Genomic DNA, 19,584 nt, shown 5'->3' with positions numbered 1-19,584 from the left:
CCGTGCGCACGTGCACCTCGTTCATGTCTGCAAAGCGGTTGCTCCTCTCCATTCATGGAAAGTAACTGAGCTCTAATACCAACTGATGCAGTGTGACTTGGTGGGTTGCAGCGAAGAACAACAATAAAGTAGCAGATAACTAATTCTTGATCTTGAGTCTATCAATGACCTAAGAATTATTTTCAAAATATAGACTTTATCTATGATTTCAAGAAAAAATAGGATGAAAACTCACATATGACTAATTCTTATTTAGTAAAATCAATAATAAACAACAACTGTTTTCTTTGGAGGCTATAAGCATATATTTATAGCCTAAAACCCTAAACCTAATAAAATATGACATAAATACCCCCAAAACCCTAAACCTAATAAAATAACGAAATAAAGACTCTCAAAACCCTAACCCTAATAAAATAACAACATAAAGTCAGTTTAGAAAACAAAACAAACTGACAGCTACGCAATTTGCATGAGAAAGGCGATGCTTGCATAGTGTCACTATTCACATGTTAAATGCGATGTTTGAATAGTATTACTATTCACGCATCACTATATACATTTGAAATGTGTCGTTTGAACAGTGTGTTACTGTTCAAACGACACTAAGTAGTTTTTGAAAATATTGGCGCTCAAAATTTGCATTTATTACAATCACATACACCCAAAAACTTCAAAATTTCTCCTTTTCTCATCCACACACATAAAAAAATAAATTTTCTTAAGAAAAAAACAAAAGAGTGGTGGCTGCCGATATGACCACCATCCTTGGGGGAGGGGGTGGCCAACAAGCCACCCTTAGAGGTTTTCAGGGGTGGCCAACAAGCCACCCCTAGAGGTTTTCAGGGGTGGCCATGCGCCACCCACAGATTTGCCCACGAGCAACCCTAGAGGTGGCCGTCGAGGGGGTGTCCTTTCAGATACGACGTTTTACTACTTTATGGGCTATCCATAAACGTCACTACTTTATGGATAGTTGCATTTTGAAAAACATCACTAAAATGCTGCGTTTTCTGATCAAACGTTACTATTTATAAAGTAGTAATGTTTGAATAGTGTTACTATTAACGCTTTGAAAGGCGACGTTTCAATAGTTTACTATTCACGCATCACTATTCATGCGTGAATAGTGTTACTATTCAAATAGCGTCACTATTTTTGCTTTGAAATGCGACATTTTCAATACTATTACTATTTACGCATGAATTGCGATGTTTGAATAGTATTCCTATTCATGTGTAACTATTCATGTTTGAAAGGTTTCGTTTGAACAATATATTACTATCCAAACGACACTAAGTAATTTTGAAAAAATTTGCACGCAAAATTTGTGTTTATAACAACTACACACACTCAAAAACTTCAAAATTTTCCCTCTCATCCACACACACATAAAAAAATATATTTTTTGGAAGAAAAAAAAAAAAGAAGGAAAATTAGAGGGATGGCTTCTGGTTAGAGGGGAAGGGGTGGCCAACGAGCCACCCCCATGGGCCGGGTGTGGCGACGAGCCACCACCAACCACCTCAAGGGGGCCGACCACGTCTAGGGTGGCTCACGGGACACCCGTAAGGTGCAGGTGGCCCAAAAGGCCACCTAGGGCAAATCTGGGCTAGGTGGCCCACGAGCCACCCCAGAGGTGGCCAACGAGTGGTGGCCTTAGCCACCCCCATGAGCTGGGGATGGCTCACCCCTCCTGGAAGGTGATGCACACTATTCAAGTGTCACCTTCCAAAAGGTGTCGTGTGGCCCTAAATGTCACATTGTAGTGACGTTTTTACTACGCAAACGTCTCCAAATTTAAATTTAGTTACTATGTTTAGAGTCTTTTGCCAAATGTCACTACATCAATAGTGATGATTTTTGGGCTTAAAACGTCATCTTCCAAGAGTCATTGTTTTGTGTTTTTTTTGTAGTGATTGTTTGATTTTGAAATAATTTTACTATTACATATGGAAATAAGCAAAGCCCTATCAATATTAATGGAGCAGTGTCTCCTCATAATTTCTTCATTTATATTATTTTTAAATCACTTAACCACTAATATTTTGGCCTTATTCGATGTGTATTCATTTGAGTTATTTTTGTGAATATATTCAAATCATAATAATGGTGGCTGATGATGGGCCAAAAACATTAGGCCTATAATGGCCATAATAGGCCTAACAATGGGCCCATAGATCCAACTATGAGCTGAAAATAGGTCTATCTCAACAATAGGACCAACAATAAAACAAATAATTGGGCCAACATAAGATCATAAGATGGACCAACAAACAAGGTCAAAGATGAGTCACCTATGTTTACGACTAGGAAAAAGTCTGATAGGGCTACATTATGCTTGTATTCCTTGATGATATTTACATTACAAATTACTCATATCTATAGGAGAATTGAGTAGATGAAGAAAAAGACAAGTAGAGTAAAATTAAAATGATTTAATTACCATGCATGCCATCAAATATAATTACAATCAATATATTCTATAAGATAATTATCCTATAAAGAATATAAACTTAATATGGAATCATATCATATATTCTAACATCTATGAGTTAAGAAAATTCACATTCTGACTGATTTCTACGTAAGATAGTGCTGGTTCTTTTACTATAAAGAAGCTTAGACACCATCGACATACTTAAATTTTAATCATATATCATCTCAATAAAAACTGTTAATTAATTCGTGGTGATACATATAAAATGTTAGCTAGGTAATTAATGGAACCAATACTAAGAACTTGGCTAAAAGGTAGAGCATAATTATGCTTTTCAATATTCAATAATTTGCCATCACACACACACAGAGATATATATAAAGATTGAGAATAACTTTTATAAAAATTAAAGATTGATAATCTATCTATTATCCAGAAAATTAAAAAGTCAAAAAAACCATGAAATAAAAAAGAAATCAAAAGAGAAAGATAAAAATTTGGTATTTTCACAATACTCACTTTTGTTGTTTCATACTGATGTGTCATCCTCTTAATGGAGAGCACAAAAGACTTGATTTGTATCAAATTTCTATAGAAATTATTCTCTCATGTATAGACGATCACCAAATCAGATTGAGTTTGAAATCAAGTTAGAGATTGCAGAGATAATCTTATCTCATAATCTGATCAGTTTGTTATCTCTTAACCTTTTGATTGTATTTTTTGAATATTTGTAACAGGATAAGATCATAGTTGTTTGTAAATTTTAAATTATAAATACATGAGAAAACAAAGTCCTCTAGGCTTTACAAACAATATATATTGTTTATTATAATATAGACATATTATCGTCATATTTACTCATTTAAAGGGGTCAAAGTCTATTTTTTAAGCATATATATATATATATATATATATATATATATATATATATATATATATATATTCAACTTTGTAAAAGAAAAAAAAAAAAAAAGAGAAAAATTGAAAACCAGGACACCTTGGTCTATATATTAAAGATTAGTAGCCACCCCTCTAATTTTTCTTTTTCTTTTTTTTTCAAAAAAATATATTTTTTACGTGTGTGTGGGGGTGAGAGAGGGCAAAATTTTGAAGTTTTAAGTGTGTGTGGTTGTTATAAATACAAATTTTGCGTGCAAATTTTTTCAAAATTACTTAGTGTTGTTTGGATAGTAATACATTGTTCAAACGACACCTTTCAAACGTGAATAGTTACACATGAATAGGAATACTATTCAAACGTCGCAATTCATGCGTGAATAATAATACTATTGAAAATGTTGCATTTCAAAGCATAAATAGTGACGCCATTTGAATAGTAACACTATTCACGCATGCATAGTGATGCATGAATAGTAAACTATTGAAACGTCGCCTTTCAAAGCATTAATAGTAACACTATTTAAACATTACTAATTTATGAATAGTGACGTTTGAACATAAAACACAGCATTTTAGTGACGTTTTTCAAAATGCAACTATCCATAAAGTAGTGACATTTATGGATAACCCATAAAGTAGCAAAATGCCGTATCCGAAAGGCCACCCCCCCGCCGGCCACCTCTAGGGTGGCTTGTGGGCAGATCTGTGGGTGGCGCATGGCCACCCCTGAAAACCTCTAGGGGTAGCTTGTTGGCCAACCCCTCCCCCAAGGGTGGTGGCCATACCGGCAACCACCCCTCTATTTTTTTTTCTCAAAAATAATTATTTTTTATGTATATGGGTGAGGGAGGGAGAAATTTTGAAGTTTTTGGGTGCATGTGATTGTAATAAATGCAAATTTTGAGCGCCAATTTTTTCAAAAATTACTTAGGGCTTGTTTGGGATTGTATTAGAGGGGTCTAAAAGTGCTTTAATATTCAAAAAGTCTGTTTGAAGAAAAAAAATACTCGTTTGGTAAAATAATCAAAAGTGGGTTTAATGGTCCAAAAAGCCTAAAAATAGCTAAAATGCATTTTTGGTAAAAGTTTAGAAATGAAGCTTTTGTCCAAAAGCGCTTTTTAACTTAAAAGCTTTATTTCTCAAACGCAATCCCAAACAAGTTCTTAGTGTCGTTTGAACAGTAACATACTGTTCAAACGACACATTTCAAACGTGAATAGTGATCTGTGAATAGTAATGCTATTCAAACGTCGCATATCACATGTGAATAGTGACACTATGCAAACATCGCCTTTCACATGTGAATATTGACGCATGAATAGTAACACTATTCAAACGTTACTTTTCATGCATGAATAGTAAAACTATTGAAATGTCACATTTAAAGAATAAATATTGACGCGTGAATAGTAATACTATTCAAAAGTAATTGGAGTTTTTTTTTTCTTTTTTCTTTTTTTATTTTTTTTAGTGCATTAAAATAAATCAAAAAACAATATGCATAGTCCATCCTAACCCTGGACTTTGAATGGTGGATAGCTGTGCAAATATGACCAAAATTACAATATTTAAAAGGGTAATTAAAATTATTACTTTCAGATAGTAGGAAATCATCATATCATAATTTCTCTCTTAGATAAAATAAATGTAAAATGCATCGTTTTATCCATAGATCCTAATAATATATTGCTCTTATACAAATGGGTCAAAATTAAGTAATTGTATTTCCCTGAACATATAAGAAATTATTATTTACATGTATCAAACTCTTACTTTTCTTGTTTGATTTCAATACTTTCCTCTAACACGGTTTCCTCCGACAGCTTATCATCCTTCTCTTTTTCCTTCCCCCATAGAGTTGCGTACAAACTAAGAAATATCAATGTCGCCCCAATAACACTGGAAAGAAAGCATAAAATTATAAGAAATATTAATTCCATATTTGTACATTTCTCATTTTTGCTTGACAAAAGTAATCCACATTTACCTTCCCAAGTATAAAGCATCTCCTAAAATCAGTAATCCCATAACAGCTACAATTATTGTGGACAACGGTCGAAATGCTGTCATGAAAACTGGTCCTTTTATCCTTATTGCCAACGTTTGAACATAAATTGTAACTCCAAATATCATAACTCCCTATAGAGAAAATCATAAAATTAGGATTTCATGAATCAATATAAATAGGAAGAAAAAACAAAGGTGGAATTCATAAGCTCACACTATAGATTGGTGCAAGAAGGGTAATGTTCCATGATAATTTCCATGATGAAGCTTTATGATCCAAAATCGCTGTCATGATACTAGAGAGAAAAGCACCCGATAAGCACGTCAATGACGTGAGAGTTATTGGTGCTGGATACATCTTGACTGTAGCCGTCTACAATAGTCATCAATCTTGTTACTTTTTGAGTGAGCAAGACAAAAATCTTTATTACCGATAAGTAAACTGATACATCTATATAACTCTCTTATTCTATTTTTAAAGCGTTTTAAACTTTAAAAATTAGTTTCATTAAAGTAAGTCTTTAACAATCACATTATCAGGGACGACCCAAAAGTCGTCACTAATAATCACTAATTAGCGAGCGGAGTCAAACACTCATATTCTTTCACCAATTGAGAGGATTCATGCAACCTTGGGAGTCAATGGTATTTAATTTCTGTTTGTTGATTGTATATACATAAGCAGTCTGGATATTTTCTGAATATAGTGTCTAATAAATCACCTGTAATATGTAGAATGCTGACAGTGAAAGGTATGCAACGAGAAGCATGAGGGACCCCTTTATTGAATCTGTCTATGAATGGTTTTGAGGAAGTGGCATGTTGATGTGAGCTTCGATTATGCAGAGAAATAATGGGAATCCCCCTGTAAAGGGTCATGAGTGTTGCACCACCAAAGGCAACAACTGTTCCCAATATCTTGGCTTGAGAACTAAGCCTAGAAATCTCTAGTTTCTCCATCCTGAATATCCCAATTACTGAACTTTAGTTGCCTCAATCAAGAATCATTTGAATGCATAAACAAGACAAGACATGTCATCATTCAAAGGGTAAAAGTCTGGCTTCAAATTTTTCGTTCATGGGTCGAAAAATTGCACGCTCTGTGACTTGGTAGTGAGTTAGAATCGTAATTTTCACTGTTACGTCTGAAATTAATATACATTTAAGATTTCATGTAGCATTTCTCATCATGTTTATCCCTACAAAAAAAAAAAAAGAAAAAAGTAAAAAAAAGAACAAGATAAAGCAAAGAAACTTTTGGGTTTATTGAGCAATATTTCATAAACAAGTTGTGTAATACCCCGATCCTATATTGGGAAGATGAGAAGTAACCTACATAAAATGTACAGTTTATAAAAATAATCATGAGTGCTAAGTCTCACCCTAGTTACTAAGTGAAACTTGATTTCATAAGGAATTATATAGAAGCTCCAAATTGACTAATTATTTTGATGTGATAGAACAGATATGGCTAACTTTTCTTTCGGAATCGTTATAGCTAGAATATTGTATCCCTAATAGCATTTCCAACATAGTAGTTATAAAAAAAAGAAAAAAGGAAAAACTTAAGAATTCCAGGATGGAGAAGAATCCTGGTACCTGCATAATACTGCTAAGATAAAGGTCATTGATGGAATCAAGTTGCTTAATGCAGAAGCAAAAGCTGGTGAAGTCTGTTCCAGTCCAGCATAATACAGCGTCCTCCCTAGCACAGCTCTAAATTCAAAAGTGAGAAAAAAGTATAAGCATTTAACCAAAAAGTTTGTTCTATATATATGCTTATAAATTATTTAATAATATTACAAAACAGCAGCCATGGCATATATATATATACTTACCCCAGCAGACCCAAAAAGAAGACATTTCGTAGGATTGGTACGCTAATTTTGCTCTCATTCTTCCTGCAAAGGAATACTAAAGGTTGATTATAACTAAAAATGAACTCACACCCAAATTTATTTATTTATTTATATTTTTCATTATTTATTCACATTGTATTGGCAAAAAGGAAAGGGAAGGGAAGGGAGAAGGAAACAAAAAAGAAAAAAAAAAAAAAAAAAATTAGAAACAAGAGCTGATCATATGCATATTCACAAATCTCTCCAGCCACCGTTTCTCTCGCCTTCCTTTCCTTTTCTTTCCCTTTTTCTTGCCCAAAACTACAAGAGAAATGAATATATTAATATAGTTCTTTTTTAATTTTTGGTTATAGGAATATCTCTGGCATATAACACAGCTTTGTGCATAAAAATCCCCCAACTCATCGGAAAAATTAATCATAACTTCAATGTTCATATTGATTTGACTATATATCTAGATGCTAGACATGGTATATATTCTAAAACATTGATTAATAAAATATATTTCTAGGCAAAGCGGAGTTAAACTTACCTTTTTTTTTTTTTTTTTTAATCTCCAAATGTGATTTTTGGAAGCATAAATATCAATTTAGGTGAAAAATATGTGTTTTTTTTTTTTTTTGAAGAAATAGTATCCGCTTTCATTTCTAAGCATTTAACCAAAAGATATGATTACTTTATTTAAAATTTTTAAACGGTATTGACAATATGTTCACCATGTGATAATATATATTATGTCTTGATTCATCTTTCCCATGGGTCATCGACCACTCCTTGGAATAGTCGGCCACTCTAGCAGAACGACCGAGGGTGGCCAAACAGTACCACAATGGATAGTCAACCACCAAGTCATTGAACGTTTTTTGTTTTATTTGGGAGGGGAGGGGGGCGAATAAGTATTCCTTTTATAGCTTCATGAATTGTTAGAATGGGTGGTAAGTTTTGATGTTAAAGGATGGAGCTGCTAGCCAAGGGAAATCATTTGGGTGGTAAGTTTATGAGATATATCTTTAGAGACAAGACAACCTATGCAACATATGAGTTGAAGGCATGCAGAGGCAAAAGCCACATGCAGTAAGCATGTGCGCTTGCTTGTGCTCTCTAGTTTTTGTGATTCTATGCTCGTGTCCATCTTCTCATCAAAACATTCTGATACAATTATACAATGAGAAAACATGTGCAACAAGTTTTTTCTTTGTTTTCTGCTTTCCTTTCTGATCAGACTCGAAGAAGTTAATTAAACATAAATAAACCAAAAGAGAAAGAGGAAAAGCTAGTGAAGGGTTAACCTTTCAAAGAGGAATGCAAGAAGAGCAGTAGCTAATGTTCCAAAAGCATGTCCATAGGCAACAAGCACATAACGACTCATGCCTTTGTCCAGAGAGATCTTGGAGACTAAGTTGTATCCTGCTAAGCAAAAGTTAGAGAATATGCAATAAACATATGGTTTCACCTCTTCATACAACTTTTCTCTCTTAAGCCTTCCTCTTTCTCCTTCCACACTCTCTTCCTGCTCTTCCATTTTCACCATTTCACCCCAAAAATGGCTTCACACATCTACTTAATGATGAAATTGGAGATGCTTCATGTAACTGCCGATCCATAAAAAAGTGATTAACAAGTGCCCACTACAAGAAAATGATTTTTTTCTGACGTACGTTTTCTGACGTGTCAGGCTGCCTGACACGTCAGAAAACGTCCCTGACGTGGTGTTCCTGACGTGTCTCGCGCGTGAATATTATAAGTGTCAGAAATGGAAAATTTCTGACGTGTCGATTTATAACACGTCAGAAATTTCTGACGTGTTATAAATCGACACGTCAGAAATTTTTTTCTGACGTGTCAAATTCAACACGTCAGAAATTTCTGACGTGCCACAAATTGACACGTCAGAAAATTTTCTGACGTGTTAAATTGTGGCACGTCAGCAATTTTCTGACGTGTCACAAATTGACACGTCAGAAAATTTCTGACGTGTTAATTTGTAACACGTCAGAAATTTTCTGACGTGTCAATTTGTGACACGTCAGAAATTTCTGACGTGCCACAAATTGACACGTCAGAAAATTTCTGACGTGTTAATTTGTGGCACGTCAGAAATTTCTGACGTGTCACAAATTGACACGTCAGAAATTTTGGTTAATTTTTTTAAATTCTTTTCCACCCCCAATATATTTTTCTTTAGTTTTTTTGAGACTATACTCGAATTTTGGATTACAATTAACCTGATATACAATTTATCCATCAATCATTGCAAATAATTCTAGCAATTTTTCCGTCAATCTATACAAATAACATAAGTCATGTTATTTTTCCATCAATAACAAATAACATAAGTCATAACCTAATAAGTTAACACATCAGACTATTTTTCCATCAATCTTAACACACACAAAATAACATATATATACCAGTGTCAATAACCAACCACAATTATCAAAAAACTATCTCTGTTGTTATAAAAAGGGATATCATAAATACAATTACGTCAACAAAGTAACTTTTATACAAGTATGAATGGCAAACCAGACGGTCAATGCTGATTATTGACATTCATAGCATCTTCTCCATCACCTGCAAACGATAAAAACAAACAATCACCAAACAATATTGACTATGTAAGGGCAATTCATTTATGTCCAAATATTCACCCAACTCAATTGTTGAGTCTAACACAGTAAATGATATAACAACAAGAGGTAAAACGATGATGAAGTTAATTAGCCAAAAATGCATATAAAAAAAAAAACTAAAATTCTCCGCCTCAAGAGCAATCAATGTTGACGTTAAATTTATAGACTCATGCGCTTCATTTTTGCCATGGCAATTATGTGAGATATTTATTAACATTTTAATTTGTTGAGGATATTAACACATAGGACTTTACATATATTCAAATCATGTTATATTATTTCCAAAAAATTATGATATTCATCTAGTTAATACTTGATCGTTTCATACTCTCAAACAATCACATACACTAGATTGTTAATATTCTACAAGGACTATAGTTGTATATTGATCTCATAATACCAATAAAACAGTTCAAAAGCAACGCTCGTACGTACCCACATCCACCACCAAACCAACAATGATATATAAACCAAATTCAACAGGAATTACACAACATTAATTAATTAAGAGAATGACTACAACATATTAAGAGTTGACATATATATAGGTTTTAGAAGTTCACATGATATAGCTAAAGTTCTAGAAACACATTTGACCATTAAAAATAGAAGCAAGCAAGTTAATTCAAGAAAAGGTGGCCACTATTTTCTATCTCCTAAGGCAGCCCAATTGGAATGCTGTATGTGACAAGTCACGCAAGAATTAGTATATGGGTAACAATGCTTTCTGATTTAATACACATGAGGGATTTCTTCTTCAAAAATAATACATGAGGGAGGGATCCTCGGCCCCGCTACTCTAATCTAGGAAACAGTAGGCCCCTCCATAAAACTGAAAAGGTCATAAGATAACACAATTCCATATATATAGGTCATAAGTTATAAGTTATAAGTTATAAGTTATAAGTTATAAGGTCATAAGGTCATAAGTTATAACTGAAAAGGTCATAAGTTATACGTTAACATATATATAGGTTATAGAAGTTCACATATATATAGGTAAAGGTCTAAAAACACATTTGACCATTAAAAAATGTCAGTACCTGCTTCGCCGTCGATCGACGATGGCACCACCGCAATATGTGGGGAAGCTCCATCTGGTGCAGAGCTGAACCGCATCATTGCCTCAATCTGGCGCAATCGGGCGTCAAACGCTGCCTGACGTGCATTGTTCTCGGCCACCAATGCATCTATCTCTTCCTTGTGCTTCGCCCTCTCCGCCTCAAGAGCTCTGTCAAGCGTTTCTTGTGATATCATGGAGTACTGGCTGGTGTTTTCTGACCTTGCTTGTGAAGGTGTATAGTATGAACGTATGGAGCCCCGCACGGGCAAAATACCCGATCCAAGCTGCCGAACCCTACCGGCGTATTCAGGCTTATTTCCATGGGCCTGTGCATACGCGTCGTTTGGCGCCCACTTGACCGTTCCCTCTGTGATGCTAGACGACGCTGCAGGGTCGGTGGGTATCAGCTCCTTCATCCTTTTCTGTATGTTACATTCATTATTGGGTCAGTGGGTCATACAACTGTTAATTGCAGATAATTTTAAAGTATATAAACAAAGAATTAAATTGTAGCATACACATCTTTCTTCCACTATCTCATTCGGATAGCTTTTGTCCGCCTTCGTGTGCGTGCTGATGTAACTCTCTGCACGAGTAGGATACTTGCCCAGACGTATGGCCTGCCGAAAAAATAGGACATACAAATATTTTTAAATATATCAAATGATTTGTTGTTTACATGTTAAATTACACACTTACCTCCTCATCTGTCGCTCTGGCATAACTCTTCGATCCGGTGCAATGGGGCTCTTTATTTAATGCTCGCAAGCTCTTCATTTTGTTCGCATAGTCCTACACAGTTACCATATTGATATGTTAATAATGTAGGGAAATTTGGTTTTAGTACTCTTTATATGCAACACTACACAATAAAGAGGCAATTTCGTTTTACATGACACTCGTACATGTTAATAAAACCATATAATGACACTACACAAAATGAAGAATTTAACTCATGGCGCCATGTGACTAGATTCAGTGGGAGCAGTGACGTAACTATTAATTGACCAAGGGGTCCTCCTGGTTTTCCATTTTTCTTTTAAATTTCTTTTATAAAGTTGAGAGTATATATGTATTTTACCACTCCCGTCAAAATAAGTTGCACCCCTCGTTCAAACTTTGATCATTTTAAATGAGAAATCTTCATAACTTAAATAGTCGATCCATTAGGAACTTCTAAGATGGGACGAATTGGAAATATTAGTTTTTGTAGTATTATTTTTAACTTTGCGATAAAACCACCTTTGTTTTAAAAAAATATTTAGAAAGACGAAAGAAAATTGTCTTCATATATACATCTTTTCTCGCTTCAGGCTTCCTCTTTCTCGGGTCACACTACTCTACTTATATAATGCCTTTAAATGCTGCTAAGCTCCATCCATCTACTCCATAATCGAATTGGATTGCTTTTCTTTTGATATATATATATATATATTTCCATCTCTATTCGACCATTGATTTTAATGGAATATTATGAATTTCTTTCAAAAAAAAGGGCTAGTGCCTAATGACTAGATTCAGTGGGAGATCTAGTAGCATTTATCTCTGTCATGGCCAATTATTGAATACTGACAAGCATAATTATACTCCACCTTTTAGCCAAGCTCTTAGTATTGGTTCCATTACCTCGAATTAATTAACAGTTTTTAATAAGATGATATATGATTTGAGTGGTATGTGAGTGGTATGTCGTTGGTGTTAACCGTCATCATATAATTAAGGAGGAAGAATTGGTAACTGAATGCCATGATGAGAAAGAGAAAGAGATCGGTAACTGCATCTATGGGAATTAATTGTGTAATTACACCATATCTCCATAATTTGTCTGCATCCCATCGTCGTATGAGCAATGGCTTGTAGGTAGGGCTATTAAGTGAGCAAGCCCCTCTCGAGCAAGCTCAAGCTCGGTTCGTATAAGATTGGTTCATGCTCGACTCGAATATTAAATGAAGTGTTTCATAAACACGAATCCTAGCTCGTATAATAAACGAAGCAAGCTTGACTCGACTCGGCTAAGCTCGTATAAGGCTCGCTTCGCTTATTAGGCTCGGCTCGTATATTTTTTATTAAGTAACAAATAACAATATATAGTCAACATTACTCAATAATAACAAATATATTATATACCTTTGTTTTTTGTTATTTATGCATATGTGTGTATATATATTATTTATATACATATGTATATATTATATAAACACATATAAGAAATATATATAGTAAATAATAAGAAATATTTGATATTATCATTAATAATTTTATTATATGATATAATCATATGGTACAAGCTATTGTGTCATTTAATAAAAATATTATCATTAGATAGTTTATACTAATTTGGAAATTAGAATCGTATATCACATAATCATTAATCATTATATAATCATATAATATATCTGCATAAGTTATAGTGTTATTTAATCAATGCATTATAATTAGATTCTTTATTCTTGTAAAATGTATATCACATGATCTTAGATCTAACTTCTAAGATAATATTAATATGACTTGTGAGATAATATGATCATAAAATTTAAATATGAGTGCATGACTATTAGATCATGAGGTCATATAATATAAGTATATAACAATTAACATTGACCCATTACCCATATAATGATACAATCATATAAGTATATAAATGTTTACATATCACTAACAATATAAGATACAATATATGTTAAGCATTAACATTTTAATATATTAACAAAATAATGCTATAGTCTATATAAACTATATGTAATATGATGGTAGATTATTAGTGTATGTGACATAAAGCGGTTGGCATTGTCATTTTAAAAACAATTAATCTAAAATAAGAAGAAACAAAAACGTGATTGAAAAAAATAAAATTTTTAAAATCGCAATTATTAAAATTGAAGCATCAAACTGACCCTAAATAATACTAAATAACACAATTTTTATTCCTAATTCCTAAATTTTGAATTTTGAATTTTTGATTGAATTTAATCGTAGCCGTCCAATTTAATTGAATTTAATCTTGGTTGTTGGATTTGATCAATTGAACCAGTCTCACCATTAGACGCACATATAGGATTAATTTCAAGTGCACACTATAAATACATCTCTAAGAAAAAAGAAACCCTCACCCTAACCTAAAGTGCCGCCCTTCTCTCTCTCAGTCAGACGCTCTCGCCTTTTAGACTCTCAGGCAGCTCACGCCTCTCAGTTAGACACTCTCGCCTCTTACCTCGCCTCCTCTCACCTCATTTGTCTCTCTTATTTTCTCCTTGCAAGGTAAGTAACCTGATTTTGATTTTGATTTTGGTCTCTCTTGTCTTCATATATCCCACGATTCTCACCTTGCCTCTTTGTATATTTTTAGTAATAACAAGCACACCTCGCCTCTCTGTATATTCTCACCTTGCCTCTCAATGTATGGGCTAAAAAGGGGTGGCGTAGTGAGTTTCAATTTTTCCTAAATTATTATTAATTTCCAGTTTCTTAATATCTTGTATTTGAACTAATTACTTTGCATTTGTTATGTTAAGTAGAGGATACGGATGATTATGAGGTGGAGATTGATCTGCCAGAGGGAAAATAATTGTTATTGTTCAATGTTGCATTTTAGTTGATTCTGTTAGTTGACTATGTATGGAATTGTGAGGTGGAGATTAATCTGTTATGTTTGTTCAATGTTCTTTAGCATTTTAGTTGGTTTTGTATGGATGATTGTAAGGTGGAGATTAATCTGCCGGAAGGAACATAATTATGTTTGTTCAATGTTCTTTAGCATTTTAGTTGATTCTATATTTTTGTTATAGTTGATTATCTATGGATGTTTGTGAGGTGGAAATTAATCTGTTAGAGTGAGAGGGCACATAAATGTATGGTTTAGCAAATTAGTGTCAATTAGTTTATTTGGTTTTTTTTTTTTTAATTTTTTTAATTTTTTTTTTTATGCTAAGATTTTGAATTAAAATAAAAAACTCTAATGCACTTAAATTACCAAAAAAAAAAAAAAAAAAAAGTCGAGCTCGAGCTCGAGCAGCAATGTCAGGCTCAAGTCGAGCTCGAGCCTGAGCCCAAAATAAATGAGTTGAGCCCGGACAACCCAAGCTCGCCCAACCTCGGCTCTTTTACACCCGTACTTGTAGGTTCAAAGTATGTGGAAGACAAAAGGAAAACAAGTATTTATGGTATTCAAGCATTCAAATACAACATTTGCACTAAATGCATACAAAGGAAACGACGAGGTTAATTGTTATTCCTTTATTCTTAATAAGATAAAGCATGTAAATAATCTCGTTCATGTCCTAACGGGTGGCTCCATCAGTGTTCCACATGTACTTGAGCTACACGAGACATCAGTGTCCCACATGTACTTGAGACACACGGGATTTAACTCCTAAAAAATTATCCAAATCAAGTCGTTCAAAACAATTGAATGCTTTTGGGTATCCATCTTCAACGAAACTATATATATGTGTGTGTGTGGAGAAGATACAAGAGTAAGTCCACGACCTAGTGAGTATAAATGCCTTTGATAACATAGTCATGAATACAATATAGATATAATACATGCTATAATATGAGAATCATGTCATAGTTCAATTCCATATGGTCTATCTAAGCCCTTGACCCTTTCTTGGTAGTGTTGGCACTGTCTCGAGGGATTTGTAATACAATACCGACGCCCCAAATATCATACGCATACCGTCCACTCCTAACCGAGTATGAACTCGGGTTGCCTATGCTACTATTGATATCTGCCCATAATAACTACTATACAAACATGGCTATTCTGGTCACAAATAACCATTGGATTCAAGCCTAAACATAAATGATAAACATATTTTGACTATAGGGCTAACCCTCATAATTTTAGTTAGCACATGGCCGTTATCCTGCATGTACCGATGTATCATGTCATACGATCTAATTTCGTTTTTTGTCTTTCACATGCATGCTTTTACAAATTTTATCATTTCTATCATCTTGTTTAATCATCATACGTTTTTGCAAAGTAGAGTTTACAATAATCAAAAAATGAATTTCATGAGGGTTGTAAACATGCACATTAATCATGCTATGCATAAAGAAAATAACAAGAAGTATTCATGTAAGTTTTTATTCACTTGAGTCATACGATGCATCCTCAAAATCCTCTTGAGGCTCCACAACCTCGAAATCTGAGAAAAGATCTACCATCGGTTTTAATTCGAGCTAAAACAAGTCCTAAACCAAAATACACTCAAAACAAATTTTGTGCTTGACCATTGAATGTTCAGCCATGACATCAAACATTCGGACAGGGAAGGTTGAACGTTCGATGCTAGGCATAAAATCCATTATGAACCAAAAAGCTACCAATCTACTTCTAAGCAAGTTCTAAGGTTTTAACATGATCCTTAGTAGAGTCCAAACCTAAAATAACACATCAATGCAGGAGAAATCACATCCAAATTATCAAAATGCTAAACCTTCATTAAATTAAGATTAAACCCTAAAACACAACTATAAGCTCAAAACCTACTAGCTAAGCCATGAAAAACACCTAAACATCATAACAATAAGATAAAGAACGAGTTAGGCTAGAATACTACATCTTGAAAGCAAAATAATAAAAAAAAAAACAACCTCTCTTTTGCCAAAACACCCTCACATACTCACACAAGGCTTTCATAGAGCAAAATGGGTGGAAATGAGCTGAAGAACAAAGGGGGGTGGGGTATTTACAAGTGTGAAATGTTTGAGGATAAGAATGAATTGCTTTTTCAGGTCTACATATAATCAAACATTCAGTGTACTATGTGTGAATGTTCGGTGTACTATTACTTAACGATTCTAGGGTTGTAGGTTGAACATTCGGGGATAGGGTTAACTCGTACGTCTAGTGGTCCATACACGAACGTTCTTCACTAGGGTTTGGATCGAACGTTTGGACACTTGGCTGCAAACATTTTGTCAATAATCAAAAGTCAAAGGTCCAAAAAATTCTTAATGAACCCTAATGAGCTTAATACATCTTCAATAAACACTTGGGGTACTACATCTCTTAACTTTCATGCGTGTTGAAACTACTTATAAAGTTCAAAAAATCTTTATTTAGGGTATCAAACTTTCAATTTTTTTTCATTGTCATCCTCAACTTTTTTCGCTGTGAGTGTGGTCTCGGCTTATGCCGAACCACCCCCATCTGGCCATTTGTTAAAAAAACTTGTGTTTAGCATTTGTTTTAGTAATTTTTTTTAATTTTTTTAATTTTTTATTTTATTTTAAATGAAATGTCTCATAATTTGATTGGTATTGAGATGAGACGTAATGGATTCTATCTTTTTAATTATAGAGATTTTTTTTTTTTGTTGGGCTTATCCTAGAGAGAGTGATTAACTACTTGTTAAAACTCAGTGAAATAATTGTTAAAACCTCAAACCAGAGGACAAATAAAAAATTAAAAAAAATAAAATAAAATGAAGAAGTGCTTCTTATACAAGTGAAATCCATCTAGATGAATCTATGACATATCTATTAAGGATGCTCATGCAAAGCCCAGCCAAACGGCAAACTCTGCCTTTGCCTTTGCTTCATGTTTTCTTAAGAAATTGAATTTGGACTGGCCAAATTATAGTGTAAGCAAATATTAGCTGTTGGTAATAGGCTTTATTATACTATAAGGAAAATTGTCTTCCAACAATGAGGAATTTTTTTTTTTTTTTTTTTGGGGGGGGGGGGGGGGGGGTGGGGTCTATTGTGTCTTAAGAAAAAGAAATTAATGCAAAGCAACTCAACTTTGTACCTTCGAGCACTCTTGTCACATGTTGGCTTCGTTGTCATATTTATGGAAAATGTTAGTCATATTTATGTTATATATTACTCTAAAATAACTAGTTAAGTTATAATTAGAGCTCTATAAAAGCACTAAAAATTATTACTTTCACATGGTTATTTTTCGAATAAACATTCTTTATATATTCTTTATACATTGAACACTTTAAATTGTTATACACTTTCGAGTCTGCATTAATATTGATAGGAAATCAATCTCTAATGATATAGTACTGCTTTAGACAAATTAATTAAAATTAAGTAATTTTATTGTCTTGCTTGAACACATCCAATATTACTTTTCTTGTTTGATTTCAACACTTTTACTCTGACACGACTTGCTCTGATGGCTTATCCTGCTTCTCTTTTTCCATTACCCATAGAGTTGCGTACAAGCCAAGAATTATCATTGTAGCCCCACACAGGAAGGAAACCAGAAAAATATAAGAAATATTAATTATAAATATGTACATTTCTCATTTTTGCTAGAAAAAAGTAATCCATATATATATACCTTCCCATGTATAAAGCATCTCCTAAAGTGAGTAGTCCAATAATGGCTACAATTATTGTGGAAAGTGGTCCAAATGTTGTCACGAAAACTGGTCCTTTCATCCTTATTGCCAACATTTGAACATATGTTGTTATTCCAAATGTTATAAATCGCTATAGGAAATCATAAATTTAGCTAGGGTTACATGAGTCAGTATAAATAGGTAAGAAAAAAAAAGGGTAGAATTCATAAGCTCACATTATAGATTGGTGCAAGAAGGGTGATGTTCCATGACAATTTCCATGATGAAACTTTATGATCCAAAATTACTGTCATGATAGCGGAGAGAAAAGCACCTGATAAGCATGCCAATGATGTGAGAGTTATTGGTGCTGGTTACATCTTGATTGTAGTCGTCGGCAATAGTAATATATGTACGCTATGTAATAAATTTTCAATAAAGTGTGGCCTATATGCCGCATGATATTTAGAGTGATTTGAATTAAACATAATTACGGGTGTTCAGTAATTTATTGCAAATAAGAAATTATTTGTTGAATCAAAATCATAATTGATTTTGTTTTGATTTCTAATTTCTCGATAGGAAGAATAAATAAGGTAAAATTTTGATCGAGGGACTTTGACCTAGCTTATAAATAAAAAGCCTGTGTATTCTATCAATATGGGCCCGAAGACATAATTAGGCATAGGTTGAAAGATACATCTCTACTAAAATTTATTTTAGGGTTTCTACTGGTGAGGTTCCTCAATTCGTTTGAGCAAATATGGTCGGAGTTAATTCTAAATCCTTTTCACTACGTATTTTTAGCATAATATTTGTTTTGTATACTAACATGCTATGCTAGCTATCAATTTGTTTCCTTTTTTGAGTGTATTTAGTATCTATAAGTAAACCGATACATCTATATAACTCTCCTAGGTAGGGGTGGGCAAAAACCTGCCCAACCCGCCATCCCCGCTCCGATCCGCCCCTCCCGGCTGGATTTGGAGGTTTTTTTTTTTTTTTTTTTTTTTGGTGGATACGGGTTGGATTTTTTCCAACCCATGCGAGGCAGGGCGGGTTGCAGGTTTAGAAATTTTTGTGCCACGGGTACCAGCCTCGCTTGAGTATAAAAGAAAAAAACCCTAACCCTAATAATTTCTTCAGCCCTTCTCTCTTTATTCTGCAGTCGTCTCTCTCGTTTGCTCTCTCACGTCTTCTCTCTCTCTCATCTCTCTCTTTCTCTCTCTCTCTCTCGTCTCTCTCTCTCTGGCCTATTCTCTCTCTCTCTCTCTCTCTCTCTCTCTTTCTGTCTGTCACTAGATCTCCACTATTTGACTTGCAACTTGAGCTAGTAGACTAAGCTTTAGATCTTGATCAAGACCTCTTCTACAAC

General features: G+C 33.8%; 1 protein-coding gene, 1 non-coding gene and 1 pseudogene across 3 annotated transcripts; all 3 read right to left on the bottom strand.

The window, feature by feature from the left end:
• Positions 1 to 5,079: 5,079 nt before the first annotated feature.
• LOC132181950 (WAT1-related protein At5g07050-like) lies at positions 5,080 to 8,740 on the bottom strand (annotated as a pseudogene). Its single transcript, XR_015912163.1, has 7 exons — positions 8,499 to 8,740; positions 7,189 to 7,251; positions 6,950 to 7,066; positions 6,073 to 6,311; positions 5,565 to 5,723; positions 5,331 to 5,482; positions 5,080 to 5,242 (listed from the first exon to the last, which is right to left on the bottom strand). The product of XR_015912163.1 is annotated as a WAT1-related protein At5g07050-like (transcript).
• A 298-nt stretch (positions 8,741 to 9,038) lies between these two features.
• LOC148585880 (small nucleolar RNA SNORD90) lies at positions 9,039 to 9,147 on the bottom strand. Its single transcript, XR_015912599.1, has one exon. It is a non-coding gene; the product is annotated as a small nucleolar RNA SNORD90 (small nucleolar RNA).
• A 496-nt stretch (positions 9,148 to 9,643) lies between these two features.
• On the bottom strand, positions 9,644 to 11,682 carry LOC148585879 (uncharacterized). The gene is made up of 4 exons (XM_088516805.1): positions 11,605 to 11,682; positions 11,424 to 11,525; positions 10,886 to 11,327; positions 9,644 to 9,783 (listed from the first exon to the last, which is right to left on the bottom strand). Exons 1-4 carry the CDS (start codon positions 11,680 to 11,682, stop codon positions 9,743 to 9,745), a joined length of 663 nt encoding a protein of 220 aa, XP_088372931.1. The 3' UTR covers positions 9,644 to 9,742.
• Positions 11,683 to 19,584: the final 7,902 nt, after the last annotated feature.

The sequence above is a fragment of the Corylus avellana genome, chromosome 5 (assembly GCF_965113065.1).
Source record: "Corylus avellana chromosome 5, dhCorAvel1.hap1.2, whole genome shotgun sequence".
NCBI lineage: Eukaryota > Viridiplantae > Streptophyta > Magnoliopsida > Fagales > Betulaceae > Corylus > Corylus avellana.
The sequence above is the reverse complement of the archived record's forward strand: the minus strand, read 5'-3'. Positions and strand labels throughout refer to the sequence as shown.